The sequence below is a fragment of the Anolis sagrei genome, chromosome 6 (genome assembly GCF_037176765.1).
Source record: "Anolis sagrei isolate rAnoSag1 chromosome 6, rAnoSag1.mat, whole genome shotgun sequence".
Taxonomy (NCBI): domain Eukaryota; kingdom Metazoa; phylum Chordata; class Lepidosauria; order Squamata; family Dactyloidae; genus Anolis; species Anolis sagrei.
The window spans coordinates 69,656,923-69,672,057 of NC_090026.1; the positions used below are offsets into that span (position 1 = coordinate 69,656,923).

Sequence of the window (15,135 nt, forward strand, 5' to 3'; positions counted from 1 at the left end):
AAATAATGCACCAGTAAGGCCTTTTCGCGAACCACCATGAGAATTTTGGGGGGGGGGGGGGTGAAGCCCCTCAAGCCCCCCCCCCCCCCCCCCGCGGCTACATGCCTGCATACATTATAATTAGCTATTTCATTACAATGGTTATACAGCCCGGAAGAACTCACAGAAACCCAGTAATTCCAGCCATGAAAACCTTTGACAACACAGAAGATATCTACTTTATTAATTGGATTGTTGTTATCTCTAACATAGATTTCCCATATCTACATCAAGGATGCTATTTGCCATTATCACTCAGATTTTATCAGAAGGAAAGTAGCACACTCAATTCCCTTGGTGTTTCCTCTCTATTCACTGTCATCCAACAACCATTCCATCAAGCAACAGAAGAGGAAGAGACGGGAAGTAGCACAGCAATTTAATTACCTCTCCTGAGATCCTGGTAACTTTGTGCTCCCCTTCTTCAACTGTTCCTATGGAATTTCATTATTATAAAATCTTATAACTAAGAAGTAGTGGAATCTCCCCATATCTGTCACCCTCTCAGTGTTTTGTGTTTCAACTCCTACTATCTAGAAGGCCAAGAAACTGAGAAATTGTTGTCCAGAATCTCTTCTATGAAGCCTTGCACAGTGTCTTCTGTTTACTCTAGCACAACAGTTCATCAGAGAGTACCAGTGCCAGAATGCATTATCCTAATATAGGGAGAGGACTTGTGTGGTCCTCCTGATACTGCTGAACTATATCTCCAACAGCACTGCTACAGGATAGCCAATGGTGAGGAACACTAGGACTTGAGGTCCAACAGCATCTGGCAGTATCCACAATTCCCACTTCTGAGCTGGCATATTTCTAGTTAAATCTATTAACAACATTAAAGGAAAAAAATACAAAGAGAAAATGTGGTGCTCTTCACTAACCTCTTCTTTCTCTTAAAAGGGCAGGTCTAATCAAAGCCAATGTTCTTTCAACATCTGGGCCTTTCTTCGATTTAGCAAAATTAGGAAAAAAGAAGGCAAGTTGTCTACTTGCTTCCTCCACACTGTCTTGAATGTCACATAAATTTGCTAACTCACGATTTTCCAAGGCTCCTTTCAAGCTAAAAAAATAAAAAAAATAAAATCATACTAATATTTAATTATTAGTAAAATAGTAAAATGAAATAAAATAGATGTGAGTGTCAAGCAATTAATTTTTTACCAACCAGGGACATCATTTCAGAGGCAAAGAAGATTTATTTATTTATTTATTTCATCTACTTATACCCCGCCCTTCTCACCCCGGGGGGGACTCAGGGCGGCTTACAAAGGAGGCACAATTAGATGCCCAAATCACACAACAAACAATACAAAATATAACAATTCAACAATTAAAATAAAACATCAATACCTAATAAAATCATAAAAACTCTCTCATGTCAGAGTCCATATATCAGTGTCCATATATCCATTCCATTCCATTGTCCTTGTCTATCGATAGGTCCTTTAATCAGTTGTCAGCATGGCCAAAAGCTTGGTCCCACATCCAGGTCTTTAGTTTTTTCCTAAACGCTAGAAGGGAAGTCATCGATCTGATCTCCCCGGGGAGTGAGTTCCACAGGTGGGGGGCCACCACTGAGAAGGCCCTGCTCCTCGTCCCCGCCAGTCTCACTTGTGCCACTGGCGGGGTCGAGAGCAGGGCCTCCCCAGAAGATCTTAAACTTCGAGGTGGGATGTAGAGGGAGATCCGTTCGGACAGATACACTGGGCCGGAACCGTATAGGGTTTTGTAGGTCAAAACCAGCACTTTGAATTGTGCTCGGAATTGGATCGGCAGCCAGTGGAGCTGATGCAACAGGGGGGTGGTGTGCTCCCTGTACGCCACTCCGGTGAGCAATCTGGCTGCTTCTCGCTGGACTAGTTGAAGTTTCCGAGCAGTCTTCAAAGGCAACCCCACGTAGAGTGCGTTGCAGTAATCCAACCGGGATGTGACAAGATGTACTATAAACTCTACTTCATGAGGAATCTATTGCTTAAATAACACAAGGAAACTTAAAAATAATAATACATTATATGCAAACAACAATAATAACCTGTATCTGCAAAAATCTACTTGCTAATTTACTCCAATTTTAGTAAAATAATTTTCTCTTGCAGATCTCTAAAAACAGGTGCTAAGAGGGAACAGAGGTTATAAAATGCAATTGTTGAGGCTATAAATCCCAGAATTCCTCAGAATTTGTGGAAGATGTGCTCTAAAAAGAAAAGGGTACTGTTCCATTATCTGGGTGGAGGCCACTAGGGGGTGCAGGAGAGAGAAGAATAGTCCATTTTATGGGGAGGGGGGAGTTGAAGGAGGAAAATCATTTCCCCCATTTTTGCTGGTTATTTCCCCCTCCCCACTTCTCATTTCATAAATGAGGGTTGTTTCCACAACAGGGACATAGGTGGGGAGAATACCATAAAAATGGAGGAAATTGCTTTCCTTCTTCAAGCCACCCTTCACCCCCATAAAATGGACTATCCTCTCTCTAGCACCTCCTAGTGGCCCCCACCCAGATACTGGGACAGTAGCAAGATAAGAAAAGTTATTTCCAAGCTGCGGGAAGGGGGGTCACAAAAACTAAGGCTGGAACGACACTGCTCTATATCCCAGGATCTGATCCCAGATGATCTGTTTATCTCAGATTATCTGGCAGTGTAGATTCATATAATCTAGTACAAAGCAGATAATCTTGGGTCAGATCCTGGGATATAACACAGTGTGGATCCAGCCTAAGATGAGTAATATCCCTATGGTCTTCCATAAATCCATTCAGTGATTGAATGGGAAATTAGGACTTCATCACACAGATTGCTGCAAGCATAATAGAACAGCTGATTTGTTGAGCCCCACACCACCCATCACATGATGCATGACCACTTCTGGTGGGGCTTCATAGCACAACTGTGGTACAAGCATCCTACGATGGCACACCCAGAACATGAGCTTCCTATGTTCTATAAGAAGCATCGGAGCCAGGGCGAGGGGAAGCCATGCACTGATGCTTCCCCATATGTGATGGTGAAGCGTTGCTGAGGGTGAGGCAGGGTGCGTGGTACTGGGATTGCCCCACTGTCCTGCCGATTCACCATAAAGGCTGGCAAATCGCAATACTGGGGCTCATCAATGTGAATATAGAGCTTACTAGCCATTCTTAGAATCTAGAATGGCAGTGGGAAATGACAGAAAAAGATGATCAACTTTCATCTACTTTTAATTGTTTTTAATTTCTTTCAGGCTGCAAAAGCACCGTTGTGTGCTCAACCATGAGTTAAGTATAAGCTCAGAAAGCACTCTAAAATTGGGTTTTGTGGCCCCAGTTTAGATTAAAACAAGAGTGTGCCAGCAAGGGTGGTCAAACTCCTCTTAGCCAGCATAGCTGTTAATTAAGAGTTCACCTTCATCATCCTAGTTTCATGAAGAAAGGGCTAGGGGTGTCATTGATGCCAATGAAGGGGGTTTTCTCTTTTCAAAATCCCATTTTTTTCTAGAAAGGGGGCAACATTTAAAGATAAAACCAGATGATAGAAGGTTTAAACTTCCCCATCTAGCAGTTCTGCTCTTCTACTAATCTGAATTTGATCCTGTATTTTCCTTTTAGGAACAGGCTGTATCTTTTACTGTGAGCTACATATTGAATTTGGCACAATATTAGCTGAAGTGAGATCCACTAAAATTGATGTGTGAAGTTAAACATGCCCCCAATGCACCCGATTGAGTGCATTGGAAGCAAAGTAGAAGAAACACATGGTTGAACTGAAATAATTAGAATTAGAGTATGCCCATTACAACTCATGGAATTTAAAAATTATAAATAACTAATGTTTCACAGGTTTGCTGCAGGCGGACCTAGACACAAGGAAACACACACACACACACTGAGAATTAATATATTTCCCTTCAAAGGAAGAACCGCACAATGAAACCAGGAACAAAATTGTTGACATTCTTCTTCTTCTTCTATTATTATTATTATTATTATTATTATTATTATCAATGTCATTCTTCTTATTATAATATTTTTCTCATTATTATTGTCATTCTTATTATAATAATATTTTTCTCATTATTATTATTGTCATTCTTATTATAATATTTTCTCATTATTATTATTATTATTATTATTATTATTATTATTATATTGCCATTCTTATAATATTTTACTCATTATTTTATTTATTTATTTATTTATTTATTTATTTCTTGCACTTATTGACCGCCACTCTCAGCCCTAGGGCGACTCGTGGCGGTGAACAACAACATAGAAAAGACCGTTTACAATAAATCAAGACAGTACACAACAATCTACTACTACATAACATATACTTATACTAAAAATCTGCTTCGTCATATCCTGGGGTCATAGTCGATTTCATAGTCGTAGTCCATTCCGGTCATCATTTCCAATGATATGGCACTTCAGTTGAAGGCCAACTTGAAGAGCCATGTTTTCAGGCTCCTACGAAAGGCCATAAGGGAGGGCGCCTGTCTAACTTCGGCAGGGAGGGTGTTCCACAGCCGGGGGGCCACCACCGAGAAGGCTCGCTCTCTCGTCCCCGCCAGGCGTACCTGTGAGGCAGGCGGGACCGAGAGAAGGGCCTCCCCGGATGATCTCAAGGTCCTCGTGGGCTTGTAGGCCGAGATGCGGTCTGCAAGGTATTTTGGGCCGGAACCAAATGAATATTATCATTCTTATAATATTTTCTCATTATTATTATTGCCATTCTTTCTATTATTATAATATTTTTTCATTATTATTATTATTATTATTATTATTATTATTCTCACTAATATTATTGTTGACCGCTTTGAGTCCCGACTCAGGAGAAAAGTGGGATAAAAACAAACAAACAAACATGCACACAAAGCTGCAATTTACCCTGTTGGTTTTTCATGTCTTTTCTGCATTCTAGGTATAGCTTCTTCGCCCTCTTGCATTTCCCACTCTTCTTCCTCCTCCTCCTCCTCCTCCTCCTCTTCTTCCTCTTCTTCTTCCTCCTCCTCTTCTTCACCCTCTTCTAATGTTTGTAAATAAGGCATAGCATACTGTGCTTGCTTTCCTTCAGATACTATCAGAATATGGCTTGGTGCAGACAGCATAAATGCAATGAAGTCTTCAAAATCAGGCTGAAAAAAGACAATTACAATTAATGTACCATTAAATAGACAGCCATTAAATACTAGATCTCATTGTCCTTTGATTTAGTGACACACTTGTCCTTATTTCACAAAAAACAAACAAAAAATGTTGCATGATACATCATTCCAACTAGCAGGCCATCTTCCAGTAACTCCATTTGAGAAAAATGAGTAATATAAGTTGAGGTTTTTAATGTAACAAACATATACAAATTCACATACAGTTTTCTGCATTCATTCTGTTACTAATGTACATATCTCAAAACTTCAGGCATTTAGAATAGGCTGTTGAGACACCTCCCTTCAGTCTTAGGCCCTTTCTACATTGCCATATAATCCAGATAGATAGATAGATAGATAGATAGATAGATAGATAGATAGATAGATAGAGAGAGAGAGATAGGAGGGTTGAATGAAAAGTAATGCCTCCACCTTTGTTACTTGGGTTTGGATGGCAATTTTAATAAATCAAATGTAGAAATAATCCTTAGAATGTGCTCTTTAAACTACCACTATTCACTTTTCCACATAATCACCAGACAATTGGATACATTTCTGCCAACGATGAACAAGTTTTCTGAAGCCGTCATGGAAGAAGTCAACACTGTTTCCGCAACCAGCGTCTCACAGTTCTCTCATCCTGGGTACCCATCATGCACAGATCTTCCAATAGCCAAGCAAAGCAATAATGTGACCCACACATTCTTGTGAAATGCCAATTATGCTTGAAATTTCTCTCTGATATGATGATCATCCTGAATCAATCTGTCAACCTTTTGCTTGTGAAACTTGGTGGTTGCTGTCACAGGACATCCGACTTTTAGGTTGTCACGAAAGTCAGATGTTCCCACTTTAACTTCTTCAAACTTACTCGCCCAACGATGCACAGTACTCACATCAACACAATCACCATAAACAGCTTGCATTCTCTGATGAATCTTCTTTGGGGCGACACCTTCTGCTGTCAAGAATTCAATGACTGCATGTTGTTTAAGTCGCATTGACTGACCGTCTGCGCAGGGTTCCATACTTTGCACTTTAACAACACAACCATTCAATGCTAAGGCTTCCCACCAAAATGGAACTGTAGAGGAGAGTCTACTGAACAAGCCAGTACCTGCTGCATACCAGTACTGCCATCTGTTGAGAAGTTACGAAGATGGAGGCATTATTTTCCATTCAACTCTCGTTGATAGACACACATACACATGCTTTGGATAGTAAACAAAAGGGTTAGCATCTCTGTGGTGTTTGTTTTGCTATCAGTGCTCCTATTCAGAAGGTTTCACCTCACTTTCCGTCCCTGTGAGAATTGGATTTTCAAAAATGTGTCTTCTTGTGGAAACAATGAGTGGTGATAAATCCTTAGTGGAGATAATGTTTCACTTCTTCCAAGAGTGAATTTCCCTTCCTAGGGGTAGATTTCTCTCACTTACTGTTGTCTCACCTCTGTTCTTAACTATGAGTCATTTGTAAGTTGGATCTTTGTAATTTGGGGGCTTTCCAGCAACTGCTGGAGATCCCAGGGAGTGTCCATTGGAGATCCCTGGGAGTGTCTTCTGACTCCTGCAGTCAAACCTCTGGTTTCAAAATGGCAACCAGAACCAGCCATTACTAACTTCTCTGCTTTAAGACCTTACTTTCCCAACTGGGAAACCTGTGGACTACAAAGGTTTTTACCTGTCAGGTAAAAAGCTTGTCTTTTAAAACTTCATCAGCTTCTTTAGACCTTTAGAACTTGCCAATTTCAGGGACTTTCTATTTCTTTTGATGGGTTAACACTTTTACACTTTCTATCTCACTTTCACTAGCTGTGATAAAAAGTCTCTTTAATGTTCCCTTGTCTCTTTGACCAGAGCCTCACTGGGGAGTAGACATTTGGTTTGAATTATTTTTATTGATCTCTAAACCCATGACATGCTGTGTAGCAGTCAGTGAATTGGTCTCATTTGCATCTGAAGCATTTTGCCTTTGCCTTTTCTCTAGAGTAGGAGCGCTCTGTCCTTTATTCTTCTGCTTTCTCTTTTTAAGAGTCACTTCCATGTCTAATGTTTAATTAACTGAAACTGTTGTGAACTAACAATGAGAGTAGGAATAGGACCAGCTGAAAAGGCAGAAAAGAAAAACGGATGGAAAGAGGGATCAAAAGTTGTATCCAAAAAAGGATTTGGATTTCTTTTGACTCACTGGTACATGGAGAAGATTGTCTAGATTGTTCATCCTTTTTCAATTTCCTTCCCAAACTTGTTTTCCTTTCTTTCTAAAGTACTTTATGTCAGGCAGGTTACAAACCCAGTTTCATGATACTACAGTTCACATAGCATTTTTGTTTCTTCACTTCTGCAGTGTATTCAATTCTACTCTCACACCACCATCTCCAGTTTCCAAGCAGCCCTACAACAACTGGGTTTTTGGGGCTGAAATTCTGGTATCTAGCCAACCCAGTCCCCTTCTATATTGCGATACAATCCAGTTCAAAGCAGATAACCTAGATTTTATATGGCAGTTGAGGCTGTAGCCAAGGGCAGGGTAGGGCTTCGAGGTTCAATCCCCACCCCCAAATTTTTCAGGTTAAAAAAACCCCTGGTTTACTCATGAATTTTAACTGGCTTACCAAACCCCCTGCTAAGTCTATGAATAGCAAAAATTAAACAAGTCCCTCCAGAACTGCAAGCACTATCTCAAGCAAATGTTGACAATCTATTCACAGTCATTACTTGCAGCAATAACTGATATAGTGGAAGCCAGGCATGTAGCCGGAGGGGGGGGAGGCTTCAGGGGCTTCAGCCCCCCCCCCCCCCGAAATTCTCATGGTGGTTCGCGAAAAGGCCTTACTGGTGCATTATTTAAACTGTTATGTTTATTCATATCATGATTTGATCACCATGTTCACCATATGCATGGGGGTATTGAGGTAACGATACAAAAGGTTTGCTAGGGTAGACCCTCTTTCACTTAGACTCAGCCCCCCCTCGAAACAAACTCAGCCCCCCCCCCCGAATTGATATCCTGGCTACGGGCCTGGTGGAAGCAGCCAAATTTGCCCACCCACAACTGGTAGGCAAAGCCTAAGGCAAGGGAGGGATTTGAAGCTCCCCACGAAGGAGACGAGGAGATTGATTTAATTAAGTCTATATAAAATACAGAATGAATCATACTATTTAAGTTATTTTGTGTTATGGAACTACTTTTCATGATTCGCTAAAAAAAAAAAATCAAACCCCTCCCAAAAATGTTTTCTGGCTATGGTCCTGATGGCAGTGTAGATGGGGCCCCAGTTGAGTCATTGCTGACATTTAATTCATGATTTATCTAAAATTTGAGAAATATCTTTCCAAGTACATGTATAAAAATAAGATGCTGATTTTTTTAAAAAAACCCAATGTGAGTTCTTATTTGAGAAAACAGAATCTAACATTACATTTGCCAGTATGTTTTCACCCTATGTATTAACAAGCTCTATTAGGAGAGATTACACTTCAGTCACATGCCTAGCATTTTGGAATGTTTTGGTTTCTGTCTTCTCCATTGAAACAGATCAAATAACAAATTATGGAAAAGTCTTTGTCTGAAAGTCTGAAGAACTGTTGTTATTTAGTGTTGGCCACACTGGACTAGATTAACAAATAACCAGACCTGTTACAACTGTAGTGTAGTGGACTCAGGGCTCATGGGACTTTTTAAAAATTAGTGTACTTTGGCCCCTTCCACACAGCTATATAAAATCCAGATTGAACTGGATTATATGGCATTTTGGACTCAGATAACCCAGTTCTAAGCAGATATTATGGATCAACTGCCTTGACATTCTAAGTTATATGGCTGTGTGGAAGTGCCCATAGTAGTATCATCTGGCACTTTCTCAGAAAGGAATAATGTATTTTTTTATGAGCTAGCCTGATTGTAACGCCAACTACTCAAGGGTGGTTTGTTCTTGAAGAACCATGCAAGACCCATTGATTTTACAAAAACTCTACTTCTGATGGAATAAAAACGAACTACGTTTTTTTTATATGGTTCAACATTATCCAAATATTTACATTGGCAGCAGTTCTATGGAGAGTTATCATTATTACCTGCACTTTAAAATTAACCATGAAAACATGGTAAACATTAAAACAGTATAAAACCACAATAGAAGCAATATAAATAATAAAAACCAACATAATTATCATCAGCGTCTCCTAGTTAAATAACGTTGTCCAAGTATTTTTGAAACCCTCCTTGCCATCCCAATATCCTCTTCCTTCCCATCACTTTGGTCACCTGTCCCATGGAAGATGGTTGAATGAGGGAAATTCTGCTTTCTGAATTTCCAAAGATTAATAGTGTGTTTCCAACTTATTAATCATAGAACAAAGCTAGCCTACAGAACATTTTCATTCATAATAGAAGAAAGCTAAAGATGCTTCATTTGATGTCCCTTCTGGAATTTAAATCAGATTTTGAGCAGCAATATGATGAGACTATTAGGTGGACAGAGTTATAAATGAAAGAAAATTATCCATGTAGGAGGAACTAGAGGACAGAGGTTTCATGGCACAACCCCTTCATTGGAACAACAATAGGAAAACAGAAATATTACATGGACATTACATGAGAGAGTTTGTATTACTTAGGAGGAGTTCACCACAGGAAGATGGATTTCTGCTCCTCCAAACAGCAGATAATACTATACAATTTCCTTTTACATTTTTAACTAGATCATAACCCAAAATTTATCTTCATTTTTGCTTATATAAAAATAAATGTTTCTCTTTATGTAGAAGGTTTGGCACATGCTGCCAAAAATAACCTTGTCTGATGAGGTCTAAACTGCAAGAGATAGGTCTAAACTGCAAGAGATCCCATAGCCACAAACTTGATATTTTTTTAATTTTTTGTTTCTTATTTTTTATTTTTTTAGTCCCTTCTTTTTGTAGTACCTAGTCCTGAAATGGCTAACTGCAGCAAGGCCCACTTTCATCTTCACATATCATATCACATTTTTGCCAGAAAATAAATCCTGTATGAGACATAGATATGACCAGAAATCTGTTCTAGTTTGCACCTGGGAGTTAATTTTGGTGCATTTTGGGATTTGAAGAGGGATTGGAGTAACAAAGCTAATGAAAGGAAAATCCCATATGTGTCTTGAAGCATTTGGTACTTTTTCACTAATTAAAGGTGTTTGTTCAAGGAATTTTGAAGGCACAAAAAAGAAAGGGGGTTGTGATATGTATCTCAGGGGCTGCATATACCTCACTCCTGATATAGCTTGATTGATATTTCTTCTGACATCAAAATTTGAAAAAAAATATTGAGGGGCATTTTAATTGGTAGAAATCAAAATATTGCCCATCCATGCACTTTGAGCCCACTCCACCTTTTTGATGAATAGACCGGTAATGGGTGATATTAAAGGATATGCTGCAAAATGTTGGCTAAAATACTTAGGAAGCTTTCATAAGCAAAGGTATTCCCTGAAATAATACACAGGCAACCAATGGTTCCCCAGATGTTACAGCATTTCAAAACCCAGTATCCCAGCCATCATAGCCTGCTATGATGAGAATTGAAGTCTCAGATCTAGTGAGGCACAAGTTTATCACACTACCTGGAATATTCATTAAAAAATGCCCAATTCATATAAGTGGCAATCCATGTTACCTCTTCTGATTTGCTTTGATAAAAGTCCCTAATTTGTTCCTCAGTTAATATCTTCTCCTCTTCTGCCAGGATATTAAAGCCAGCTCCCACAATCTTCAGTTGTAGATTGACCATCACATTTTGTAGAAGAAAAGAATAGGTTATCAGGCTATGGTTTAACTATATTCAAGCTGTCACATATATTTAAAAATATTCAATTAATTGACTATCTGTTTTGAACTATGAATCAATCAATACATTTAAATTAAATAAAAGGAATGCACACATCTCACTTTAAAGAAACAAAACAACATAATAGCAACAAACATCCGTAAAGCACCTTTAAAACCAATATTTGCTTACTGCATATGTCTCTCTTGACTACTTCAATAGATGCACAAAGTCATCTTGTGAAGATTATCTGATAATACAAGGTTTTCCAAAGAGTTTTGCTTACTGTTTCTTTAATTTCGTCAACTTTTTCGAGAGCAACTGCATCAGGCTTTATAATAACAACAGTGTATTTTTCCTCCTCTGAAAGAAAATGATAGAATATGTAGAATTATGTATACAATTGCACAAGATTAAGTAACTTTCCAGATTTTTAAATATAAACCTCTCTTTTAATACTAGCCTGCTTGCTACAGTAAGACAGGATAAGCACATATAATATCTATGCTTGGGTACACTTAATGCAATTATTTTTCCCCACTAAATGTGGTATTACATATATCATTAATCAGTTAATCTGTCTATCTATCTATCTATCTATCTATCTAGGTAATATAATATAAAATGCAAATGCTTGATAAAATGCTTTTTGACTAGATACCATGGGTTCTAGTCAATACCACATGACCATCAGAAACCCATAATATCTAGTCAAGTTCAAAATAGTTTATTGTATGGGCCCAAGGCCATGACAAAAAGCACCACACACACACACAATAGTACCCTCAGAGTACAGGCACCAAAGATACTAAACAGAACCATATCTAGTCAAAACCTTGCTTCTATGACTGCTTTTATATTGGTCTGAACTTTTAAGAAGAATTATTATAATGACATGGGACTAGAACATCTTCTTACAATTATTCTGTTATGGATTGCTTCAATATTAGCCAATTTGAGTCTCATTTAAAAAAAAGAAGGTGGGTTAGAAGAATAAGTTGTTGTTTATTATTTATTTCTAGTATTTTTGGGCCTGGGATTGCTGCCCTTTCATGATGGGTTTGCACTTCCTCTGAAAGATCAGGTCCATAGGTTGAGGATAGAACAGAGAATAGGATGCAAATGGATGACTTCTACCAACAATACAGAAGAATCCAGCAGAACCAGGAGAGAATGATCTCCCTTCTACACTACAGACCCAATATATCCCCAAATCTCTATCCAGAGGTTAGGAAGCCATCTGGAATAAGTTCACAAGCTACACAGATGGTTTGCAGTGGAAAGGGAGGGAGAAAACAGATTTATTACTACTGCCAGCACCACTTTGGATTTTGCAAGGATAAAATAAAGGGGACATATGGTGCTACTGTAGATCCTTGGTCGATTAGAGTGGTATATCAGCAGATGGTAGATCACCAACAAATTTTAGGTGCTGTAGACAATATTTCAAAGGAAGCAATGGTCAAACCCCCACTTCTCAGCGTTCCTTGCAAAAATTTTGAGGTTGCCATGAGGCAACTTGAAACTAAATACACATCAAAGCAACATCATATTGCTGAATTAGAAACTAGAAATAGGAAATTGAGATATCAGTGCACTCAGGTATCAGTCACAAAAACTTTTGTTATACTAATCAAATGATGATTGAAAATAATTATTTGGGAGCAAGGCTGTCAGTAATTCAGATGTACCATACTCCTGATTTCCTTAAAATCTTGATATCAAAACCAGAAAAGTAACACCACATGACCATCAGAAATCCATACATGAAGAAGAAGAGAATTATAATTTTATTTTCTGATCAGCAAGTTAACACTATACTTCCTACTCTTTTTTTAAAGAGCTAAAAATATATAATAATAATAATAATAATAATAATAATCAGAAAAAATAACGTTATTGGTTGGTTGAATACAGTGATAATCTTTCTCAGATATACAAATGATGCAGCAGCAATCATTTGGATTGCTACATCATTTGTATGGCTGAGAAGGATAATATTATATTCAACCAACCAATAAAGTTATTTTTTTCAGGACATCTCCCATCCACCAGTTCTTCAGAAATAGGCTTAGAATTATGAACCTTTGAATACCTCTCTCCCCTGAGATTGGATGAGGAAATTCACTGGTCCTGTGGGTTACCAAAGATCTCTGTTTTGCAAACCTTGCAATGTGCTTGGTATAAAGAGAAACTTTTTAGTTCTCCCCTGAGACTATAGATTTATTTTATTTCAACATTTCCTCCACTGCATGTCCTAGTGTCAGGCTAATTTAGGGAATAGCAGGACTTCTCTGTCTTCCCAAGTTATACTGTAATTTTCATCTCTCTATTATTCAGCACCTGAAGCAGCCCTGAATCCATCCATTCGAACAGTAGGACTAGCCATGTGGAAAAGCACTGGGATCAAGTTTTTTTTTTACTTATCTTTCCCATCTCCAAATAGTCAGGTATCTCTTGGTTTATTGTCGAAGGCTTTCATGGCCGGAATCACTAGGTTCTTGTGGGTTTTTTCGGGCTATAGGGCCATGTTCTAGAGGCATTTCTCCTGACGTTTCGCCTGCATCTATGGCAAGCATCCTCAGAGGTAGTGAGGTCTGTTGGAATTCCAAAAGACCTCACTACCTCTGAGGATGCTTGCCATAGATGCAGGCGAAACGTCATGAGACATGCCTCTAGAACATGGCCCTATAGCCCGAAAACCCCCACAAGAACCTAATCTCTTGGTTTAATTTTAATCTAAAATTGATTGTATATAATAATCCCACAGAAACACTTGCCAACAACTTCTTCTTCTTCGGGTTCTTCCTCAATTTCTTTTTCTTCTATTATTACAAGCTCTTGCACCTAAAAAAAGTTTTAATGGTTAAATTTCATATCGATATCAATAAGTTGCACGAGAAGATCGCAGGGCCCTTCCAGACAGGCCCTATATCCCAGTATCCGATCCCAGGTTTTGTGTTTTGAACTGGAATATATGAGTACTCACTGCCAGATAATTTAGGATAAACAGAAAACCTGGGATCAGATCCTGGAATATAGGGCCTCTCCGGAAGGACCCTTTGTCACCACTACTACCAAAATTCTATCTAATTGTTGCAACAGAAGAAGAGGAGCAAGGTCCCTCAGCACTCTTACTTTTCTCCTCCTTTCACTGTAAATCAGCAACAATCATTCTATCTAAGCTATAGAAGTAGAGGAGATGGGAAGTAGTAGTGTCATTTACATCTTTAACAGAAAAATTGGTACCAAAAGCAGAAATAACAATGAACAAAGAGGAACAGGTTCCTTCCTATATCACAAACAAGAGCAGCAGTTCAACACATATCAACAAACTTTTAATTCAAAACTTGCAATATGCTCATAGGAAGTATAAGAGCTTATTCAGATAAGCCATAAGTAACGAAAAACATTTTGAACTTTCTAGAGGCTACTTGAAGGTTTCTTTTAAAACACATCCTTTCCTCTGTGTTTGCTGTTCACACATGCCCTGTAAAGGGTTGTGGTGACTGTTGTTATTTACCTTACCTGCTGTAAGCAGATACACACAACTATGGTAGGATCGTCTGGAACAGAATCTCATTCTTCGCATCTCCTTCTATGAACCGGCACAAACTCTTCCGAGGAGACCCTCCTCTCGGTCCCACCTCTGTCACAAGCACAGTTGGTGGGGACAAGAGAGAGGGCCTTCTTGGTAGTGGCCCCCCGCCTCTGGAATGCCCTTCCAAGGGAAATAAGACAGCCCCCATCCCTCCTCTGCTTTTGTAAGAGCTTGAAGACCTGGTGGTTTCAACAAGCCTTTGAAAACGACCAATTCTAACTCAGTCTTACACATTGTCGAATGCGGCCTTATTCTTCCTACCAATTACCCAGATCACTCTAATTGGCACCGGAATGAACAGCCACAGACCCGTACCTAATATTATTGTTGCCTGCCATAGCATTGCACTTAATTCCCGGGGCCCCTAGAATTTTGGGGCTTGCACAAATCTTGGCCCGGCCCTGTAAATTTTTTAATTGCCTTGAACAGGCAGGATTACTTTTAATATATGTGTGTTATGGCGACAATTTTTATGCTTATATTGTTTTGTTAATCTTATGGTTATGTTGTTTTACTTTGTATGTTTTGCGATGTTACCTGGGAACCACTCTGAGTCCCCTCAGGGAGATAGCTTT

The 15,135-nt window shown here is 38.9% G+C and overlaps 1 protein-coding gene across 1 annotated transcript in view; it reads right to left on the minus strand.

The window, feature by feature from the left end:
• The window catches only part of NME8 (NME/NM23 family member 8), a 38,108-nt gene that overhangs the window by 12,837 nt on the left and 10,136 nt on the right, over positions 1–15,135 (minus strand). Inside the window, exons 6-10 of the mRNA XM_067470178.1 lie at positions 13,744–13,806; positions 11,246–11,320; positions 10,810–10,902; positions 4,901–5,148; positions 921–1,099 (exon numbers count right to left, since the gene is read on the minus strand). Coding sequence (XP_067326279.1) covers positions 921–1,099; positions 4,901–5,148; positions 10,810–10,902; positions 11,246–11,320; positions 13,744–13,806 — 658 coding nt within the window. The remainder of the gene's footprint in view (positions 1–920; positions 1,100–4,900; positions 5,149–10,809; positions 10,903–11,245; positions 11,321–13,743; positions 13,807–15,135) is intronic.